The sequence below is a fragment of the Anabrus simplex genome, chromosome 2, assembly GCF_040414725.1.
Source record: "Anabrus simplex isolate iqAnaSimp1 chromosome 2, ASM4041472v1, whole genome shotgun sequence".
Lineage (NCBI taxonomy): Eukaryota > Metazoa > Arthropoda > Insecta > Orthoptera > Tettigoniidae > Anabrus > Anabrus simplex.
The window spans coordinates 270344686-270369093 of NC_090266.1; the positions used below are offsets into that span (position 1 = coordinate 270344686).

The 24408-nt window shown below is 38.1% G+C and overlaps 1 protein-coding gene across 1 annotated transcript in view; it reads left to right on the forward strand.

Annotated features, from left to right (window-relative positions):
• The window catches only part of Sara (Smad anchor for receptor activation), a 431539-nt gene that overhangs the window by 82371 nt on the left and 324760 nt on the right, over positions 1 to 24408 (forward strand). The window contains exon 3 of the mRNA XM_067140577.2: positions 134 to 2432. Coding sequence (XP_066996678.2) covers positions 134 to 2432 — 2299 coding nt within the window. The remainder of the gene's footprint in view (positions 1 to 133; positions 2433 to 24408) is intronic.

Here is a 24408-nt window from a genome sequence, read left to right on the forward strand (position 1 = left end):
ATATACTGTTCTCTTTCTCTGTAGGGAGAGGTGTCTCGTCATCATTCTGCAAGCCAGTTCGGCCATAAATTCATATTATACATGGTTTCCAGTGTAGTTTATTTTCCTGATATATTATTCTCTTTCTCTGTAGGGGGAGGTGTCTCGTCGTCATTCTGCAAGCCAGTTTTGTCAGCAAGGTTACAGAAATCAGCATGCAACTGAATCAGCTCCATTGAACTCCTACAACAATGAATGCAACAGCACCCCTTCAATTGGACCAGCAAGAATAGATGTCTCTTCCGGTGGAAGTTCCAGTTTTATTACGAATGGCATCAGTAATTCCCAAAATATATATTGGCCACAAGATATTGTTATTCAGAACAGTATTAATAGTAGTTCCTCACATAACAAACTCAATGTAAGTGGTGTATTTTCCAGCTTGAATGAATACTTAAATACTGGTAACACAAATATTGGTGTTGTCTTGAAGAATGAAGACTCTGAGTTGATAGATAACGAAGTTACGGAGAATTTAAAAGTATCACTAAATAAGTCTAGCAGCTCTAGGGAGCCTTTATCACAGGATGAAGTTATCCCTTCAAGAAACTTTGACAATTGCCTGTGTAGTTGCAAGAAATATGGTATTCACACTTGTCATCACTTGGATATTTTAGATCAACCTTATAGTCAAGAAGTGTCTACCCATGAAATGAAAATTGAAAGTTACCAGAAAATAACTACTGATCCTGAAGATATTTTAAATAAGAGTGAAGATTTAAATTCTTCCCCTGCTGTGGATAGAACCTGCTCATTTGATGTTCCATGTAATTTATCAGAGAATATTTTGAATTTCTCTATATTAAATGAGGGTGAGCTAGATACCAAGGTAGTTGATTTCAATTTTAAAACAAGTGATTTGTGCAGCGTTGATACTGAAGACTCTCGTTCATCTTTCAGAAATAGTTCTGCTGATACTATTGGTACCTTATCAGTGGCAGATAATCATCCTGAAGATAGGACTTGCTCTGGAACCTCAAATTGTGAGGCCTCATTTGATTGTACCAGCAAATCAGAGGCAAATGTGAAGCCATTAAAGGGTACAGAACAAAGTTTTAGTGGGTGTGATATCAATAAATTATCTGGAATTGGAGTGATTCAAAATGAGGTACATGATCAGAAAGCTTCTCTCCATTGTCCTGAAACAAATAATGCATCTTCATTACGAATCCCACCCCAAAACGATGTACAAGTAGACACTTTAATCCATGAAGGAGTATGTAAAGAGAAGGAATCTCCCCAAAATCTAGCGGAGTTAAATGAAAAGTTATCTGAATCTACCACAGAAATGAATTCTGTCTGTCAACCCATAGGCTTTAGTACAGTATGTAATTTCAGCAAAGAAGAGCTTGAGAAATATTTGGAAGAGTTAAGTGATAATGGTCATATTGACCATAATAATGATGCAGCTGATGAATTAGAATTTCATGGGGTTTCAGAATTTATAAATGCTTCACTTTCTACTTCAGAAGAAAATTCAAACTTAGAATGTGAAGAGAAAATGCATGCAAATTGTGAAAGGAATGATGTTTTTCACAGTGGCTGTAATAAATCAGTTTTAGGTTACCGAGAAGACTCTAATCCAATTTCATCAGAAGCTAAGAAGACATTGAGTTTAAAATCTGGCGAATTTGATGAATTAGAAAATGACAATAGACTAGAAGGTGAAGTCAGTTGTAAGTCAGATTCCGGTGATACCAATGTAAATATTCAGAATATTTCAAATTTAGATGTTATTCGACAATCTGATGAAGCATGTTCTCCTGGTGAACCTTCTGAATTAGGTGACCAGAGTAATGTTGTCCAAGAGTCAAATGATGAAAATCTGAATGCAACAATCTCAATTAGCATATTAAATACTAGCAAGTCAACTACAAATGTTACTAATGTTGTTTCAATTGAATGTCAGCAAACGAAAAATTGTATGGTTAATGATGAGGTCCAGGATACCAATTCTAACATAGGAGCTACACATTCCACTGACGAAAATGATAATCAAACTATCATGTGTGAATCAAAAGGTAATGGCAGTGCTAGTGTCTACTGTTCAGAAGAAAAATGCACTCGGTTGTCGGACATAGGTGGTAGTCCAGTCTGTGGAAATTTGGAAGGGAATGAGTCAGTTTTACACTCAAATTATACTCAACCAACTGAGAGGCATGCAGCTAATAACTGTTCTGATAAGGAATTGAGTGAGAACAATGACCACTCAAATGTTGTGGTGGGAGGATGTCTGGTTCAAGTGCCTAGAAATGGAAGTAGGATTAATGTATTAGGAGAAGAAGAAAGACCTTGTCGACCTAAGTTTCTCCTTTTGCCTTCAAAAATTGTTGTGGAAAACCAATCAGAGACATTGGAGAAAGTTGGCACATTGCCTCAGAATGTTCCATTAGGTATGTATCTTGATAATATAATGAAGTAAAAGAGAATTTCTAATACTTGTGATTTAAGGGATTGTGGGTATTATTTTCCACTGCTCTTCAGGAAGTATTTTGAATAATCTGCTTGGCTAAGTTACAGTTTCATAGCAACATGTTGTATGAATGTGGTTTGTATTCATTAATAGTATTATAATTAGCAAATGCATTGCAGCTGGGAGATATCCACATGGCAGTGTTTGCTTACAATAGTACAGCAATTGCAAGTTATGAATCTCATTCCGTATTGACGGTTATCACTTTACAAAAGAAAATATTTATAAAATCCTCCTATCAATACAATTCAAGTCATCTGTTAGATGAAGCAAAGTCTATACATGTATTGACGGTCTCACTACACTCCTCAGCATAGTGTTTTATTTAACAGTCAGCAAGATCTATTAGACGAGAGGACTTTGCACCTCAATGTGTTTTTAACTCACTAATCATGATCACTGTCACTTCACGTCATTACGTTTTTTAATTTGTTTGTATATTATGTAATCATTGTTTTACTACTGAAGATGGCCTTGAGATTAGGCTGAAACATGTATAGACTTTGCTTCATCTAACAGATGACTTGAATTGTATTGATAGGAGGATTTTATAAATATTTTCTTTTGTAAAGTAAATAGTACAGCAATGCACTTAAATTAAAACATGTGTCACATAACAACAAGTGTACAATTGGAGGGTTACATAAAAACAAAATATTACAAGAAACTATGTCAAACACGAAGTTAGATGACAATGAAAGAAAAAAATTTATGAAAAATACATTAAAATTCACACTAAATTTACCATTTCAAGTAGTGTATCTTAATTGCCTCATAGTTACACAGTAATTCACGGAAGATTTACAGAATATATTTAAAGTATTTCATCTATATATATATATATATATATATACAGTAGAACCTCGATAATTCGAAATCGGTTAATTCAAAATCCCGCCTAATTCGAATAAGCTCTCGTTCCCGGAAACATGAGATACAGTTTTGCATGTTATTTCAATTGTTTAATTCGAAATACGGATAATTCGTAATTCGAAGTACAATGTCGGCCCCATTACTGAAATTCAGACTTTTAATTCGAAACTGCCTTTACATTTTAAAACAATAGTACGTTACAGAGTAATTTCAACTCGAAATTTATCTGCTGCGCATCATAATAGAACGCGCGTTCCGGAACGTGGAGGGGTAGCTTTCCGCATTTACACTCACTTCAGTGGGTCTACAGTGCGCTTCATGATTGCTAAGTTGAATGAAATCGGAATTCTTTTGTATTCAACCTTTTAAGGAACGCCGTAATATCACACAACAGGCAGTGTGCGGGAAAACAGAATCCGCGAACACTGGCGATACCAACAGTTGACGAAAAAACGTGGCTCATATAATAAATTCGTACGCACCGAACAATACTTTCATTACCGGTGAAACTGCATTGCTTTATTTTAATGCGAGCCCAAACGGTCTTACGGTTTTAAAGGAGAAATTGCCAGCCGGGAAATCGTACAAGGGTGAGGGATGGGGGTCATAGTAGTGCACATGGATGCGAGATACTTTATCGCCTCGCCATAGGAGAATTCGATAAGCTACAATGTTTTAAGGGCGTCGGGCACTTTCCATGCCAGTACAAAGCATCTAAAAATGCAAACAGTACAGAAATCCAAAAAATAATGCATTTGCACAGGGGAACCGGCATAATTTATCCTCGTCTTTGAATTGTGCGATTTTTTTCTTTCGTTGCGTGAGGTTATGTTTGTCAGTGATTTATCCAAGTGCATTATTTGAACATTGTAAATGCACCTTGTTGGATACATTTCGGAAATCGTTTTTTCCATGGCATTTGAAAGGTTTAAACTGTGAATCGAGGTGATTGCATGTATTAATGGGTCTTAGAATACTTTGTGACGCTGCAAGTGTTTACATTTCTGAAGTGCGAGAGAAGTGCCATGGCGGGAAATCGTCCGGGGATAGTCATAGGAAAGTTCGATTTTTAGAGCATCGGTTACTTTCTGTGTAAATACAAGGCATCTAAAATGCATACTGTATAGTAATCCAATTAATAAAGCACTTGCACATGGGAGCCAGCATAAATTTCTCCTCGTCTTTGAATTGTTTTTTTTCTTTCTTTCAATGCGTGAGGTTATGTTTACCAGTGAGATATCCGAGTGCATTATTTGAATACTGTAATTGCACCTTCTTGGATACATTTAGGAAATAGTTCTTTTTTCATGGCATTTGAAAGGTATAAACTGTGAATCAAGGTTAACTGCATGCTATAACGGGCCTTAGAATATTTTGTAACGCGGCAAGGGTTGGTACTTCTGAATTGCGAATTGGCGGTTAATTCAAAATCACGTAATTCGAAGTCCGATTTTTGAGTCCCAACGACTTCGAATTAACGAGGTTTTACTGTTCTATATAACTTGTCCTGACTGACTGATTCATCATCGCCAAGCCAAAACTGCTGGACATAAAGAAATGAAATTTTGGGGATACATTCATATTAACATGTAGGTGCTTGCTAAGAGAGGATTATTGGATATACCGTCGCTAAGGCGGTGAAAAAATAAGTGTATCTATATCTCAGCACTTTGCTGAAAGTTTACAGATCTAAAATTTGGTATTTAGAATCTCCTTTAAAAATAAAGAATCAGGTATTATTTTGTTTTCATAAAATCACAATAAGAGGGGTGAAAAGGGGTGAAAAAGATATTGAATGCCTTTAATGAGAATACTTATATCTCAGAAACTGAAGATATTACAGACCTGAAAATTGGTATTTGGGATCTCCTTTAAAAATAAAGAAACATGTATTTTTTGTTTTTGGAGTGACAAATTGGGGTGAATTTTTAGAAAGACTATATCTACAGTATATCTACGAAACGTAAAATGTTAGACGTAAAAATTGGTACTTGGAATCTCCTCTAAAAGTAAAGAAACATAGGTGATTTGTTTTTGGAAACTCCAATTAAGGGGAACTAAAAAGGGGGTGAAATTTTAAAATGAGCATTTATACAGTATATCTCAAAAACTTAACATGTTACCGAAGTGAAATATAGTATTTTTTATCTCTACTAAAATAAAAAAAACATGTATTATTTGTTTTCTGAAAAACCACTTGGGTGGAGGGGTAAAAATGACTGAAAATGGGGTTGAAATCTTTTAATTAGGATACTGATATCTCAAAAGCTGAAGATGTTAGAGTCGTGATAATTTTTATTTAGAAGATCCTTTACTATTAAAGAAACAAGTATTTTTTAACGGGAAATTCACTTGGGGGGGGAGTGTGAAAGGAAGTGAAAAGAAAGTGAATTCTTTTTATGGGGATACTTATATCTCAGAACTGAAGGTAACAGATGTGAACATTGGTATTTGGAATCTCCTTTAAACATAAGGAAACACGCCTTCTTTTTTGGGGGGGGGTAAATCAACTTAACGGCGATGGGGTGCAAAAAGGAGTTGAGATCAATTGATTTTACTGTTCATAATGTACTGATCATAAAGTGATTATTTTTAATCTTTCCTGGGTTCGTTTTCAAGAACCATCTTTTCGTTTGGAAAACGTAAGTTAGATTACAGTAGATTCTCCTGGCATATAAATAAAAATTTCAATACATTTGAAATAAACGATAGGAATGAAATTGACCTTGCAATTGTTCACCACTGTAATAAGGTCAATAATGCACGGAAGTATATCATTCGCGTTGCCAGAAATTTCACGCAATTGCCTACGTGCGACGATGGTGCTGGTCACATTGTCAGGAATGACAATGGCAGCAGATGTAATTTACCGCCAAGTGGCGGTCTTGCATTTTGCTGTGGGTTCCAGACCATCAATAATAATAATAATAATAATAATAATAATAATAATAATAATAATAATAATAATAATAACAACACTATAATAATCTAAATTCAACTAATATCACCCACCCTAATAATAATAATAATAATAATAATAATAATAATAATAATAATAATAATAATAATAATAATGTTCTGAACCGGTATCAAAATGTGTGGACCGCGCTGGAAACAGGTCCTGGCCGGGTAATAACTACGATTGCAGTCCAGCCACGGGTCAGTACCTCCAAGGCACCCAAGAAAACACCACGCCGGATCTCCTCGAGGATTTGATCCACATTAAAAATGCTTATAGAAAAAGATGGCAAAGATTTAGGGACCCTACTGACCGGGTGGTATACCTGGACCTAGCCCGGAAGTATGAAATTGATTGCTGGGAAGAAAGATTGAAAAATGGGAGGAACTTTGCCGTAATCTCTCAGAAAGTGAGTCCGGTCATGAATTTTGGTGGATTCTCTCAGAAAACGAGTTAGATCGCGAATTTCGGCAAATTATATATAAAACGTTTAGCATTCGATTATAAATTTCATTATAATACCGTAGCGAAGCACGGGTATCTGCTAGTTACAAATAATGAAGCATAATAATTACAACGCAATCACATAGTAACTCACGCATAACTTGCCCATGCCACTGCAACACTATTGGGCCTTGGCCTACCAAGTTACCACTGCTCAGCGTGAAGGCCTGCAGATTGAGTAGTCATGTCTGCTATTCTTTTTTTTTTTGCTTTCTAGACCGGGGCTGCTTTTGTACTATCAAATAGCTCCTCAATTGTTCAAACGTAGGCTGATCAGACCTCAAACCAGCTCTTGGATCCAGGGAAAAATCCCTGACCTGGTCGGGAATTGAAGTCGGGGTCTTTGTGTAACAGTCAGACACGTTACCCGCAGACCATTAAACCAGCCAGTTCAATAACTTAAATAATTCCAGTCATGAACATTACAATTTACAGTAGACTGAGTGGTTCAGTGACTAAATAATAGCTTAACATTTTATTTACAACACCATCGAATTGAATTTTATACAAAATTATGAGATGTTGAAGTCATTTTCTTGAAGCATCTGTCGTTTATGGGAAAAGGTTCTAAGACTGCTGCAGGTAAAGCATTCCAATTATCAATTCCTTGATTTACAAATATTTACCTAGTTCATTTTCTGTGGTCTTCTGTTTATTTTATATGAATTTGTAACAGGGCTTTTCTATTTGATTGATCAACTCTCCCCAAGCTGGATAATTTGTATAGGTAGCCTATTGAACATGTCACATAACAATGCTTTTTTTTTAAACTTCTAGCCTCCAGCTTCTCTCACCCAAGTTGCTCTATCATTCATGTTGCAGTACTTCTAGGATTAAAATTGTACTGGGTGGTAGATAACATTATACAAATCAAAAGAAAACTGTAATAAACTAACTAGGAAAAGATAAATAAAATACACAAATACAGCAAAAACTAAAGGTGATATGAACTGATGGAAAACAGGATGTGGAAGGTGGTGGACAACCCTGCTGAGAACATGAACTGGTGACATTTGCACTCCTGAACAAAACAATCAGGTTCCTTAAAATACTATTTATTAAACATAACACTCTTTAAACCCACTCGTAGGAGCAAAACCTTCTGGAAGGAGAAATGGTATCTTACCTGTACATATTACAAGGTTTATGTCTACTCTTCGACATGGGAAATTTTGGTCTACTGTTAAAACCTTCTAGCCTCCAGCTTCTCTCACCCAATTTGCTCTATCATTTAATTTGCATGAAATATAAAAGTTCTTAAAAGGAGCTATTTAAGACAGAGTGTGTGTGTGTGTGTGTGTGTGTGTGTGTGTGTGTGTGTGTGTGTGTGTGTGTGTGTGTGTGTGTGTGTGTGTGTGTGTGCGCGCGCGCGCGCGCACTTGGGTTCTTGGTCATGCTCTCAGAGCCCGTCTGATATCCCTACTGATGCAAATTGCCATCTGGCTTAAAATATCATTAGTGGGGTATTTTAAATCACAACAAATTACAAGTTAAAGAAAGGTAGATAATTCAGCAGAAGTCTTTAATTCTTAGAGACCTACTCTGCAATTTAATATTCTGTTGCACAGTGCACTAGTCCCATTCTACTAGAGTAAAAAAATAAATAAATTAAAAAGTCAAATGTATGGTTTACAATGTAGATAGCAAAACCCTAAAGTGGAATTTAAAATTCCATTATACAGTGAGCTAGTCCCATTCTACAGGAAACAAGCAAGCAAGCAAGCAAGCAAGCAAGCAAAGAAAAGTATAATGGCATGACCTTTACATTACAAATTATATGGTAAGATTGCCTGCTCCCAAACAAAATGCGTACCATAACATAGCTCTGAAAACCGCTATTTCAACAAAATTAAATTATTGGAGATGCAAGACTGCCCTGTAGAATTCCTACAAGAGAAAGCAAGTTAATTAAAGACATTCTAAACAACAAAAATATACACGATTCCTTTATCCCGTTTGGAGCAAGAGACCAAACTGGACACTCGCGCCTTGACTGAGGACAAAGATAATCATCAGGGGCGCTAACTTTTGCATCTTAAGATATAACCCCCCGCCCAGTTTGCATGCGTCTCCCCTTCCAGATCAACGGAATCAACCGACCAATCACATGCAGAATTTCAAACAGAACAAACCTTGCATCTTCTTACATGAGGGTAGAAAATTCCCACTCTTTCTGACATAGACCAGAACATCTGAAAGAAGGGCTCTTTCTGGCATCAGTGATTTGTGAGAAATGAAGTGCTTGGCCTCCTTAAAGGGTGCTCAAACAGTTCTCTTCAGCATATTATCATGCAGTTCTTGAAACAAAGACCCCCTTTTCATACACGCACCCCCAAATAATTCTTTTCTTCCCACACTTTATAAATTAGTACAAAATTCATCAAGGACAAACCTGGCAGCCTTGTGCTATAACATCTGTAGTTCATTGATGAACCCTGTTTAGTACAGGTCCCATAGTTCTTTTCCATATTCCAGGATTGACCTCACAAGCGATAAATAGCCCAGTGCCTTTTTCACTTTGGAACTGCTGCCTTTTATCACCCTCATCACGATATTTAAGGTCTTGTTCACTTTGGTAATTATATTTCCTGTGCAAGTGTCCCATTGAAGATTTTTCTTTATGTGGACTCCTAGGTATCTGCATGTCACACTCCGCATGAGCATCTAATTCAAGACAGTATTGAAAGCCTTTGCTTGCTCCTTATTATGATGTGACAGATTCTTTTCTTCCCTGGCTCTGTACATACCTACACTATGGACACTCCAATTATCATTCAGAATTGGCACTTCTGATCCGTAGAGAGTAATCCCTCAGCTTCTGTATTTGTTAGATATCGATGTCCTTCCTCTTTCATATGGTTACAGCTGTTTGCCATTACATTGCTCATGGGCATCCTTTTCTTCTTTTTTGGTTCTGCAATGGCAAGAGCTTTCTGTATAGCATAATCATCATGTCGCTTTACGAGCGGAGTTGTCTCTTCTCTAGTCCCTCAGCAGTAGCAGTGATTCTGAAGTATTCTTGCAAATGCACATTATCTATTTTGCCGGTTCAAGTAACACCCATGACCCCTGCAACATTTTGATCCCTGTGGAGTGCATTTGCTGATCGTTCCTCTTCTCCCTTGCCCAGCATTCAGGGACATACGTGAGGATAGGTCTGACAACCACCCTGTAAACATTCCCTTTAAAGCCTTGTGGGCATCCTTTTGTCTCACAAGACCTATCAGCTATTGCCATTTCATCCAGCCAACATTGATGATTCGCCAATTGTGGCATTACTCGTAATGACAGAACCTGTCACTCATCATCAGTGGTTCACCAGGTAAGAAGAGAGTGTAGTGCAGGCCAAACAACTTTGGCTCTCTGAAGTTGCAGAATATGCATTCTGTCTTTTTACAGCTGATTCAGAGTCTGTTTCTCTCCAGCAATGCTCTCCATTGTTTCAAGGCTGTCTCGGCCACTTCACAAGTTTCACCAATCAAAAAAATATCATCCATGTAAATCAAAATCTATGGTGGTTCTGGTACCAGTTCAAGCAGTTCCTGGCAATGTTGAACCAAAATGGACTCTGTGCCAATCCGACTTAATCAGGAAAACTTTCAAGACGCACCTGAACCAGCTTTCACTTTAGTAGAGGGATGAACATATTTGTCCTAAAACAGCTTTACATACTCCCCGGGGATGGTTTCTTTCTTTTTTTTTTTTTTTCCCATTGGCTTTACATCGCACCGACACAGATAGGTCTTATGGCGACGATGGGATAGGAAAGGCCTAGGAGTGGGAAGGAAGCGGCCGTGGCCTTAATTAAGTTACAGCCCCAGCATTTGCCTGGTGTGAAAATGAGAAACCACGGAAAACCATCTTCAGGGCTGCCGACAGTGGGATTCGAACCTACTATCTCCTGGATGCAAGCTCACAGCCCCAGGCCCCTAACCGCACGGCCAACTCGCCCGGTAAGGGAGATGTTTTTGTGATACAGTGCTGCACAAAAGATCTCTCTTTGAACATGGTCAAAGATTTACTCCAGTCCAATGAACACTGTGTCGAGTTGCTCACATAGTACATGCTGCTTCTGCATCAAGATCCATTGAGGATTTAAATGAGATTATGGAATGGGTATGTGGGAAATTGGGAGTGAGATTTGTAGGTCCTAATGGGTGGGTAGGAGATAGGGATCTATGTTCAGATTGCTTTCACTTGAACTGCATTGGTACGTATAAGCAATAAATTTCATGGTGGGCCCATATTAACGGATATGATGTACTTTTCTTAGTTTATTATCCACCTAATCAATACAGTTTACTCTCAAACAGTAGGCTACTTGTTTCGACTGTACATAGCGGTCATCCTCAGCTATTAATCATAAAATTACAATTAGGGCATGGTGACGTCATACACATGGGGGGGGGGTGACCCCCCCCCCGAGTTAAGGCTACAAATACCAACACAAAATACACTATTGTACACATTAGACATTTGATAATGGTCAGGTGGATTTGAATAAAAACTAGTAGGTCACAAGATTAATGGCACTTAAAATGATTTCAAAACTGCACTTGTGTCAAACAAAAGATGACTTAAAAAAACCCTTGTGGATCATGGTAAAATATGCATTACAAGAAAATATCACAGTACTGATGCAAATAAAATTGATTAATCGTTGATGTGCCTGTCAATGCCGTATCACTGAAGGAACAATCTTCTTTTGTTACAATAAACGAAGGATATCCTGGTGTTATTAAAGTAAGTCTATAAGGGCGTTAACAGGAGGATATCTAAAAAAAAAGAAAAGAAAGAAAATTACTTGAGGAATTGAAAGAAATTTGCAGTCATGCACAGCTGTCAGTGTCGACTGCAGCTTTGAATTTGTTGCGACATAGTAGAGGAGGAAACAGAAGGAAGGGGAGGGAGAGCTGAGGTAGGGAAGTAAGAGAGAGGGGAAAGTTGGAATGAGGAAGGCATGAGAGGAGAAGGAGGGGAACTGTTAGGAGGATCATTTGTATGACTATGTCTTGTATTGAACTTTTTATTTAGCATAATACTTGGATGCTAAGGGAATAATTGACTCAAAGAGGACATTAGTTTTTTTTTCTTTTCGGAAATTTCATTCAAATTAAAAGCAGGATTAGAAAACTGCTCTAGAGATATAAAGTCCTCTTCTAGGATATTAAGAAAGAGGCCTTTTTGACTGAAATGGTACATGTAAGTTAGGCAGTTTAATTCGAAGACTTGTAAATGAAAATCCACAGCCTGTTTCCAGTCATTTGACTGGGTCAGGAATGGAATGAATGAAGCCCCCGTATAGCAGCAGAGGATAGGAAATGTGAAATGTGCTGGCTGCCGAAGCCTGTCACACTCCTCTGGGGCAATGATGAATGACTGACAGATGAAATGAGATGTTAATGGAGTGTGTTGCTGGAATGAAAGATGACGGAAAACCGGAGTACCCGGAGAAAAATCTGTCCCGCCTCCGCTTTGTCCAGCACAAATCTCACATAGAGTGACCGGGATTTGAACCATGGTATCCAGCGGTGAGAGGCAGGCGCGCTGCCACCTGAGCCACGGAGACTATTAGAAGAGTTACAGAGAGGTAAATTCTGGGAAATGGGTAGCTAGGTAATGGCATACCTGCCAACTTTCCCGATTTAGGCGTGAGACTCCCGATTTTTGACCGTTTTCCCCGCCTCCCAATTATTCTATTATTTCTCCCGATTTTAGCGTATATTTTGGTGAACTTCAAACATTTGTTTTCAAATCCCACCATTTCAGCTTTTTTACACCAGTGCCCGGAAGTCCTTCGCTCATTGGCTGCTTTCAAACGAAATATGTACGTTCATTAATGCGAGAAATGTGCACGAATGTGCAATGTTTATTGAAACCTGTATATCGCATAGCGTATATAGATTGTCAATCTCTTGTTCTCGCGTGCTATGTTCATGTTCGTTCACATCAGTCTAGGCATAGAATCAAGGATAATTTAATAAAAACCACCTATTCAATAATTTCAACATTTAATGTGGTTTCAATCTACATGAATTTATGTAGACTTATCAGGTCAGGTACATGTTACACCCATTATTTTGGGCATCTTCAGCCTGTAGACAACCTTTAGGTCAAGGTTTGGGACCTTTTTAACCAATATATAGTATAATATACAAACATTAATAATCTCTTAAGACTAACATGCCAGGATAATAATTTTAAAAATGTGAACTGAAAATGACTGTGGGTAACATAAGGTAATGGTGTTTTAACAACTTAAAACTTGTCGGTCCTATTCTATCTAACTTTAAAATATGTCCAAAACTAAGTTAGATAGAATAGGACCGACAAGTTTTAAGTTGTTAAAACACCATTAACTTGTTACCCACAGTCATGTTCAGTTCACATTTTTAAAATTATTATCCTGGCATGTTAGTCTTAAGAGATTATTAATGATTGTATATTATACTATATATTGGTTAAAAGGTCCCAAACCTTGACCTAAAGGTTGTTTACAGGCTGAAGATGCCCAAAATAATGGGTGGAACATGTACCTGACCTGATAAGTCTACATAAATTCATGTAGATTCAAATCACATTAAACATGGAAAGTATTGAATAGGTGGTTTTTATTAAATTATCCTTGAGATTCTATGCCTAACATCATCTTCAATACGGAACAATAATGAGAGTTGTTACTTGTAATCACATCAGTCTAGTCGATTCTAGAGACTAGTCGCTAGATATGGGAATCTTCTTTAGTAATTTAGTGACACAATTTCAATGATAATGACTAGTGACTTTTCTAGAGATTTTAGGAGCCATTTGGAGACAATTCTGACTAATTTTAATTCATCTCAATATAAATATAATAAGAGTTTTGTCTGTACATTGGTCAGAATTTAAAAGGAATGATATTTCCGTACTGGTCATGACCACAGTAACAAGAGGAAATGAACGTTTTAATTTTCCGTAATTTCTGTCTGTATGTATGTATGTACGCTCATCACAAGAAAACGGCTGAAGAGAATTTAATGAAAGTTGGTATCGGGAAAATCGGTTGAGGAATAAGTCACTACAATCTAGGCCATAAATAATTTTATTCACGCTGAGTGAAATGGTAGTTCAGGAGAAGGACTAAAATTTAATTCTCAAATATTTGTTATTATTGGCCCTATGGATAAATACTACATAACTTAAGTTATATATTATTAAATTTCCTATTGTTTATGTCTTATACATTTTTACCATTCCGGATATGATAACAGAGATATTCATGAATTTGGATTTTTGTTGCTAAGTCCATATCAGCGCCAAGGTACGAAGAAAATGGGTGAACAGAATTGAATGAAAATCGGTATGTAAAGTCAGGGAATAAGGAACAATGGTCTGTGCTATACATAATTTTATTCACCCTGTTCGAAATGTTGTTTAGGGGAAGGTGTCAAACATTTAATTTTTAATTACCTATCTTATTGGTCATATTGAAAATTACAATATAACAAAAGTTATAGAGAATACAAGTTTCGATTATTTATGTATGCCTTATTCAGTTTTACCGTACCAACTATAATAATATTGGTGGTGATGGTGATTAAATTGTGAAGATTATTACAGGAATGAGAAAAGTTGTGAAGGAACGATCACTTGAATAATAACACAAGAGGGAGTCATGAAAGAAAGGACGACTCACTTTACATTAGATGCTCTAATATCACAAAGTTGGAAGAAAACTAAATGCGAAGGCCTACAATATAGAAAGCTCATGAAATTGATCAACAATAACATTACATTGACCATTGTTTGTTGTGATATGCTTTGTGTACTCTGCTGCCATTTATCTCAGATAGACGGGATTACTGCTGCGTATCGAGTATGACAAGCCTGCCTGAATATTGGCGGGAAGTAGCTGGGGAGTTGGATCTCTCTCTTCTTTAGCATGCCATTCTTCTGTTCATAACTTTTCTGATAATACTGGTATGTAGCACACTGGATCATCATAGTATTCCAGCTATTCGATCCCTACTCTGAGGCAGTGATTGGAATGAGCAGTGTGCACGCTTAAACAGCATAATTGCACAAGAGTGTTCGCGGCTGTCTGCGGCCTGGTCATTCTAGCTTTGGAACTTTGAACTGTTAGATCGACATCGTAGTACTTCGTAATCTATAATCTTCATATCCCTGTTAACAAACTACACAGTTATAAATAGGAAAGGAATTCCACATTACGAATACTTGTTTATTATACTTATTTTTTATTTTCAAAATCTTCCTCCACGAGCAATTTAATTCAAAAATAAAAGTAAGTAAAGTATGTCTCAGTCTGGCGAGTATAAGTGGTGTCTGAGTATCAAAAGAGAACCCTTGAGCGCTTTCAGCCCCCAGTCAGTGAACTCCTTGGTACTGATGTTAAAGGTCTTCATCAGTTCTATCGTCTTCTTAGGGATTGTCCCTCTTGCACCGGTCATGAGACCCCTCACTTCTATGTCGTCCAGTTCGTATTGATTCTTATAATACGGCACTGTATGCAGGTATAGTAATCGCCACGTAAGGTAATACCCCAGAAAGTAAATATCGCCGCCCGATGCTCTTCTTTTCTCTTTTTTGTAATGGCTGATCACTGCTGCCAACCTGCCTGGTTACATATTAAAATCACCAGACATAACCATAACAAACTAACCTCAATGTAAACACCGATAATGAATGTTTCCCTGCCCTAGTAAATGATAAAAGTTAAGATAAAATAAATCAAGATATTCATAATTAAGTCGATTTCCACGCTCAATGAGCTCAATTAAGGAAATAAACACACTTGCACACTCAAATTAATGTCACATATATCTGTCTTTATTTTGATATACAGTAGGCGAACTTTAACCATATTCTTGAAAAGAGGGGCGTGTTAAACGATGTAATTTATTTAATACGTCTTTGCAGTGTGATTTTCGAAAGTTTCAGACATCCAATGACTTACCTTTCTTTTGCGCGAACATTTCCTTCTCTCTTCAATACGGTACCGGTAACCAGTAAGGAGAGAGATTATTGGGCATATTTTCAGCCTGCAGGCTGGTTATATCTTCAAGCTTATCAGGAAACATATAGGTATACTAATGTGCCAAGCTCCGTAAACGGAAATTAGGTCAGCTTTCAAGTTCACTGCTGATTTGAAAATAATAATGTTATAAGTTCTACTGCCAAAATTTCGTCCCGCAAGAGTTACTCGTATTTCATGTACCGGTAGATCTAGACATGAGACTGGCGTATTTGAACACTTTCATCATTTCACACAAACTATGTTATTAAATGCATTATCCGAACATGCCACAATTTTACTTACCTTGTATTAGCCAAATAGATTTACAATCACACAGAAAAAGAAAATATGCTTTAAATATTCTCGCAAATGTATCACTAGTGACTTTAACGGCAATGCGGTGGCAACACGCAATTCACGCTAGAACAGTGATTGAACGTTGCCAACGTGCCAGATTAACGGTAAATGTAAGACGTCGCATCGGCAAGTAGGGTCCCTAAACTGTATGGTTACCGACACTGAAAAAGACCCAACAGCAAGAAAAGTAACTATAAATCGATACCTTAATATTACAGAAAGGGTAAGGTTGCACCCTTAGGGTACGTCCTTACACGGAGAGGACTATAGTTAGACTTCTTTTCTTGGTCCACTTTGTCTGGTTGGTCGGAGTGTGTTTCGAATCTTACTTTGGGGTCTTCCTTTTAATTGCGATTGTATCAATCCTTCTCGTGCTGCCATTTACTCCAGTGCTACGGACTTCCTCATGCACTTGAAATCCTTTCTCACGGAGTGTCTGTGCTATGGATGACCTGATGTTGTGATGTCTAGTGTTTCGAAGAGCTTCACCGAAGGCACAGGAACCCAAGACGTGAGGTAATGTTTGGGTCTCACTACATCGTCTGCAGCAGTTACCATCAAGGGACCTTCCTGGTACAGCTCTTACAGGTGCCATGTTACATGCCATTTTCAGCGCATCTCTCCACTCTGTGCTAGAAAGGCCATCATGGTTTCTAACCCAGCAGTTTGGAGGAGGGAACTCCTAGTACAGACACACTCCCTGACCTTTACTTCTCAACTGGCACCATTTTTCAAATTCAGATTCTCGTAATGTATTTCTGAATTTCTTGGTGTCATACTCACCGTGCCTGTTCTTCATATCCTCAGTTTTACTATTTACGTTTAACTCGGTTAAACATCTGTTAATTTCTTCATCTAGTTTTCTAGTGGCTTTGATATATTGGTTCTCCTCCTGTTTCAGAATGTTGCAACTGTTTATATTCTGAATCAAGGCTTCCCAGCTTGCTCTAAAAACACCTAACCCTTTTTACCGTTTATCTGAGTAAATCATAGAATCCGGAGTGTCAGTAAGAAGGGATAAGATCTCCTTTAGTGCACTTTTAACAAGTTTATCAGCATCGTCCAAAAATCACTGTGGTATTTTACCTGCAGGAATGCAGATGAACTGGTAAGTCAACATAGGACAGACTGAAGAATTTAGAATTGAAAATTTCTGATCCAGATGAAGCCAGGGAGAGGATGATAATGAGGCAAGTTTCTGCTGAAGGAGTGTCATTGATTTCTTGGAATCAAATAACATAGTATCTGCATTATTTACCCCTAAGTATACATTTAATCTCCATACCTTCTTCGACTCTAATGAGCCCTTCGTTTATTTCTCCTCTACTGATATGGATAACTTTAGATTTTTCAGGGTTTATTGTTAGACCAAGTTCATGAAACCTATGTAAAGCTAGTTTCGTCAGTTCTATTGCAGAGTCTCGGTTTTTTCCTACAATAACCGTATCATCTGCGAAGCCTAATATTGTTAAAGGTTGCAGTCTGTTGGCGAGAGAATAACCATGCGTGTCACATAGTTCTTTTTCCCCAATTTCTTGAAAAATGTGATCTGTTGCGAGATTGTATAAAACTGGTGACAATGGGGATCCTTGCATTATGCCACAGCGTAAATTAATGGGATTAGTTTTCTTGAAGTTAGCCTGGATTTGAGTTGTATTATTCTCCTCAAGCTTGCAAATTATATTGCTCAGCTTGCTTTGCGCAGCTGACGTAGCTAACGTTTTCCTTAAATGTAAGTGGCCCACATTGTCAAAAGCCTTGCTTATGTCTAGGACGACCAGAGTAACATCTTGTTTGTTGTGTTTTGTTGAGTTTAACACAGATCTGAATAAAGCGGTGTTTATGATGGTGCCAGGTGATTTGATGAATCCTGTTTGATGTTCACTAAATTGGATGTAACTCCTTAATCTTGCGTCAAAGACCTTCTCGATGATACGACGAAGGACTGAACATATAGTGATTGGCCTCCGGTCTGACAGTTCTGTTGGATCTCCATTTTTAGGTAATAAAATGGTGCGCGCCTTTGTGAACAGTAATGGAACATGCCCTGTCTGTAACAGTATCGTAGCAATTTTAGCTATGATAGTTGATGCCATATCATCATTGATAGCTCTGACGAGAACTCTGTCGGGTCCGGATGACGTGTCCACAGCCATTCGTTTCATAGCCAGGATTACCTCGTCCTTGTGCACCATTACGTTGAAGGTTTCGCCTTGTACAACGCGTTCCCTTTTAGTCAGCAGGTCGTCGTAATTCTCAATATCTTCGATATCAGCCGTACAGCGAGTCATTTGGTCGTTCAGAGCGTTTCTGATGGCTTTTTTTTGCTGGTTGTAATAGAAATACTGCATTTCTTGGTCATCATCATCATTTCCCTTTATCCAGCTGTAGCCGGGTAGGGGCAAATATGGTTCCTCTCCACTTTCTTCGGTCTTTCCACCACTCCTCCTCCAACACTGTGTCCCAGTCCAGGTTTCTTTCTATAATACTGCGTTGGTATCGGTACTTATTACGTCTCTTTTCTTTATCTCTTTTTGTTGCCCTCTGCGGATTTGAGTGTTGCTTGTAAGTTCTCTGTAGCTTTGCGTTTCTCTTCGTTTTTCTTGCCTCAAAGTATTTTTTTGCCGGATGTTTAGGACCTGGTAGGAGATGTATGGCTTCAGCTAAGAAAACGGCAAATTCGTCGACAGACTTGTCGAACTGATCTGTGCTCATTTCATAAGAAAACTTGCAATTCCATTGGTTCAAGCTCTTTTTATATTCGTCTATTGGTCCCACCAGTTTTCTACTCTCATTTTGAGAGCGAAATTCTTCATTATTGTATGCTTCATCACCTTGTGAGGCAACAGAGTGGTTTATGGTAGGCTGTCTCTGTACTATTATTTTGCAGTGGATATCAGGATGAGATCGACTTATATGCGTATTGAGTTTTATGTAGTGTTTGCTGCAGTGGGGTCAGGGTAATCGTGGTTTTCCATTCAAACTTAAATTATTTTGGGATCTTGCAATATGATATACAACGCTCCAAAAATTTGCTGCTTCATTACTGGCTTTCGCAAATTTAGTCTCCATCTCGTAGAATGTAATACGATGTTGTTAACGACTTGCGATTAGTTGATGTGATTTTCCTTATCGGCTTATGCTCTTATAATTTATTAACTACCAAGGCTGTGCGATGAAACTGAGATTAACACTGAGATTAATCCTGACACTGAAGGGCCTTTCCCCGTTATGAAGAACACGAAACGTCTTATTGCATTCCGCGCAGGAATTTAGCTTTTCTCCAGTATGTACAGCTGTGTGTTATTTGAGGCTACCCCTTACTTAAAACGCTTTCTTGCATTTTTTTACAGAAGGATGGCCTTGCTCCAGTATGTATCACGGTGTGTTGCTTAGGACACGAACTTTGACCAAATGTTTAATTGCATTCATGACACTGAAATCATCTCTCTCTATTATGAACAAACAGGTGTTTTTTAGATTACCTGGCTGGGTAGCTGTTACGAATACATTCTTCAAGCATAAGGCTATTCACCGCTACACATGGGAGGCTAGGGGTACCAGATCCATAATAGACTATATCTTAACAGACTTTGAATTCAGGAAATCTGTTAGGAATGTACAAGTTTTTCGCTGATTTTTCGATGATACAGACCACTATCTGATCTGTAGTGAACTAAGTATCTCTAGGCCTAGGGTAGAAAAAGTGAAATCTGTCTGCAAACGAATAAGGGTAGAAAATCTCCATGACGAGGAAATTAGACAGAAGTACATGGATATGATTAGTGAGAAGTTTCGAACAGTAGACAGTAAGCAGGTTCAGGATATAGAAAGTGAATGGGTGGCATACAGGGATGCTGTAGTAGAAACAGTAAGGGAATGCCTAGGAACAACTGTGTGTAAAGATGGGAAAAGGCGAACATCTTGGTGGAATGATGAAGTAAGAACAGCCTGTAAACGTAAAAAGAAGGCTTATCAGAAATGGCTCCAAACAAGGGCCGAGGCAGACAGGGATTTGTACGTAGATGAAAGAAACAGAGCGAAACAAGTAGTTGTTGAATCCAAAAAGAAGTCGTGGGAAGATTTTGGTAATAACCTGGAAAGGCTAGGTCAAGCAGCAGGGAAACCTTTCTGGACAGTAATAAAGAATCTTAGGAATGGAGGGAAAAAGGAAATGAACAGTGTATTGAGTAATTCAGGTGAACTCATAATAGATCCCAGGGAATCACTGGAGAGGTGGAGGGAATATTTTGAACATCTTCTCAATGTAAAAGGAAATCATCATGGTGGTGTTGCAAACAGCCAAGCTCATGGGGAGGAGGAACATGATGTTGGTGAAATTATGCTTGAGGAAGTGGAAAGGATAGTAAATAAACTCCATTGTCATAAGGCAGCAGGAATAGATGAAATTAGACCTGAAATGGTGAAGTATAGTGGGAAGGCAGGGATGAAATGGCTTCATAGAGTAGTAAAATTAGCGTGGAGTGTTGGTAAGGTACCTTCAGATTGGACAAAAGCAGTAATTGCACCGATCTATAAGCAAGGGAACAGGAAGGATTGCAACAACTATCGAGGTATCTCATTGATTAGTATACCAGGCAAAGTATTCACTGGCATCTTGGAAGGGAGGGTGCGATCAGTCGTTGAGAGGAAGTTGGATGAAAACCAGTGTGGTTTCAGACCACAGAGAGGCTGTCAGGATCAGATTTTCAGTATGCGCCAGGTAATTGAAAAATGCTACGAGAGGAATAGGCAGTTGTGTTTATGTTTCGTAGATCTAGAGAAAGCATATGACAGGGTACCGAGGGAAAAGATGTTCGCCATACTGGGGGACTATGGAATTAAAGGTAGATTATTAAAAGCAATCAAAGGCATTTATGTTGACAGTTGGGCTTCAGTGAGAATTGATGGTAGAATGAGTTCTTGGTTCAGGGTACTTACAGGGGTTAGACAAGGCTGTAATCTTTCACCTTTGCTGTTCGTAGTTTACATGGATCACCTGCTGAAAGGTATAAAATGGCAGGGAGGGATTCAGTTAGGTGGAAATGTAGTAAGCAGTTTGGCCTATGCTGACGACTTGGTCTTAATGGCAGACTGTGCCGAAAGCCTGCAGTCTAATATCTTGGAACTTGAAAATAGGTGCAATGAGTATGGTATGAAAATTAGCCTCTCGAAGACTAAATTGATGTCAGTAGGTAAGAAATTCAACAGAATTGAATGTCAGATTGGTGATACAAAGCTAGAACAGGTCGATAATTACAAGTATTTAGGTTGTGTGCTCTCCCAGGATGGTAATGTTGTAAGTGAGATTGAATCAAGGTGTAGTAAAGCTAACGCAGTGAGCTCGCAGTTGCGATCAGCAGTATTCTGTAAGAAGGAAGTCAGCTCCCAGACGAAACTATCTTTACATCGGTCTGTTTTCAGACCAACTTTGCTTTACGGGAGCAAAAGCTGGGTGGACTCAGGATATCTTATTCATAAGTTAGAAGTAACAGACATGAAAGTAGCAAGAATGATTGCTGGTACAAACAGGTGGGAACAATGGCAGGAGGGTACTCGGAATGAGGTGATAAAGGCTAATTTAGGAATGAACTCGATGGATGAAGCTGTACGCATAAACCGGCTTCGGTGGTGGGGTCATGTGAGGCGAATGGAGGAGGATAGGTTACCTAGGAGAATAATGGACTCTGTTATGGAGGGTAAGAGAAGTAGAGGGAGACCAAGACGACGATGGTTAGACTCGGTTTCTAACGATTTAAAGATAAGAGGTATAGAACTAAATGAGGCCACAACACTAGTTGCAAATCGAGGTTTGTGGCGACGTTTAGTAAATTCTCAGAGGCTTGCAGACTGAACGCTGAAAGGCATAACAGTCTATAATGATAATGTATGTATATATGTATGTAGACGTTTTATTGCATTTCCGGCACTGGAATGGCCTTAATCCAGTATGTATAACAGTATGTGTTCAGAGTTTACTGTTAGTTGTAAACGCCTTGTTGCATTCTTTGCAGCTGATTGGACTGTCTTTAGTGTGAAGCGTCATGTGTTTTCGGAGGCTAGATCTTTTAGTCTTTCAAACATTGTTACAATCCTGGCACTGGGAGGACCTTTCGCCGTATGAACAGACCGGTGGGTTTGGAGCTGAAGTCCTTCGGTAAACGTTTTATTACATTCCCTGCACTGGAATTGCCTTAATCCCATATGAAAAATTACGTGTCTTTGTAGAATACTCCTTTCTGTAAACCGCCATATTGCATTTTCACAGCGGAACGGCCTCTCTCCAGTATGCACGTTGGCGGAGTTTACCCCTGGTAGTAAACACTTTATTGCATTCGATTCAGCGGAATGGTTTCTCTCCAGTATGTGTACACTACAGTACCGGTTTCGACCCCCAATTTCGGGTCATCCTCAGCTGAACAGTACACTCACATATAGTATATCAAGCAATGATTGATATTACTTTGTCAGTGGAATGCCATATGATAACAAATGTTTGAATGCGTCCATGTGGGGCATGTCAAATCGGGAACTGACATATGCATCACTATGTGTGACGCTGCAAGTATATGTCTGTAATAACATACTTTTAACTTAAATTTGGTTTGTACACCACTATCTTAACTTAAAGCTAATTTATAAGTATACATGGCTAAAAGCAATATATATAAAAACACTTCATGCACATAAACGTTCGTATCTTGCGTATACCCAGTTCATCAGTTGACTTCTGTGTTTGAGTCTTTTGTCAAGGTTGTGCATTTGGTTGATGCTTTGAACTTAATATGATTTGCTTGTAAAATTGTCCTATTATTTATATAAAAGATTTTTATATGTGCATAGAATAAAACACTTTCTGAAATTTAAAAATGAGTTCCAGGCGTGTAGTTACAACTAGGATAAAATGTATATATACAGCTCTGCTGTGTGTTGAATCTTGTTGTTTTATGTTAAAATCGAATCATACTGTGCTGTGACATTGATAAAATTTGAGTGGAATTAGACCCAAGGTGGTAGCTCCTTTCCCATCTGTAGCTGTGCATTGGTGTTATGATATCTGTGGAAAGATAAGATTGAGTTATGAGTGATATTTTATATTGGAGGAATGTCTTAGGATTGTGTGTGCTAATTTAAAGATGTACTTACTATTGTTGGCGTGGTTGAGTTGCATTTTGTATGAGAGCTCGCTGTGTACTCCTTCGTGTTCGTCTTTCGCTCACACCGCCTACTATGAGGGGAGAGGCTAGAGGTGTAGGGAGAGTTGCTGTTGTGGGGGTAGGGGTGGGGCTAGGTATATCGCTCGGTGGTTCTCTGTTGCGTGTCATGTTTTGTTTATTGATTTTCTTAAGGTAACTGTTTTTTAGAGTGACTGCATTGAAAATGATATTAGTTTTTTCTGTGATTTCATTTATGTTGAAATTTGGATTAGTGTATTGTTCTTGAGAGATGTAAAATTCTTTTGTTATATTGAGATCAATTCCATTTTAATGAATACTGAAACAATTCAGTTCTACAAAAAAGGTAAAATAAAGATTTAAAATGTTACCATATGTTGACGGCACCATTTGTAGGTTAGTCAAATTGTCCAATACGTGTACATGCTTTGAAATTTGGGCAAGACAAGTGAAATTTGGGCATACACTGTTTGTTTTCGTGAATGTCGTTATTGTCGTTTGTGATCAGTGAAACAGTGCAGTGTCATAGCAGTCGTGATTGCAGTAGCTGTTGTCCTCTTAATGTGTGTATAGGTGCCATTGTAGTGCAGTGCAAGTAGTCAATAGAACTACGGCACCATTCTAGTTTAAATAGCTGTGTAAATTCTACCTTTGATATTTCAGGCTTGTGTTAAACTTCATTCGTGTGCGTAGTGTTTATCCATCTAGTTGAAATGTACAGCAAGTGTTACGGTCTTAATATAAAAAGACAAAGAAGATGAATTCTGTAAGTAGCATTTTAAGTAGTGGCAGGAATTTAAGTTTTGAACATTGATTAGAATTAAGGAAGTTAGGACCCCTTGGCCGAATTTAAATATTGCACAAGAACAGAAGGGTTATAAGAATGAAAATGCACAAACTAGGAAATTCAGTCTGTTACGTTCTAAGCAAGCTGACTGGCTGTGCAGATGTGAAATAAGGACTGTGTTCTTTTTTTTACTCTTGTTTGGCAATGAATGTCATTGATCATGCA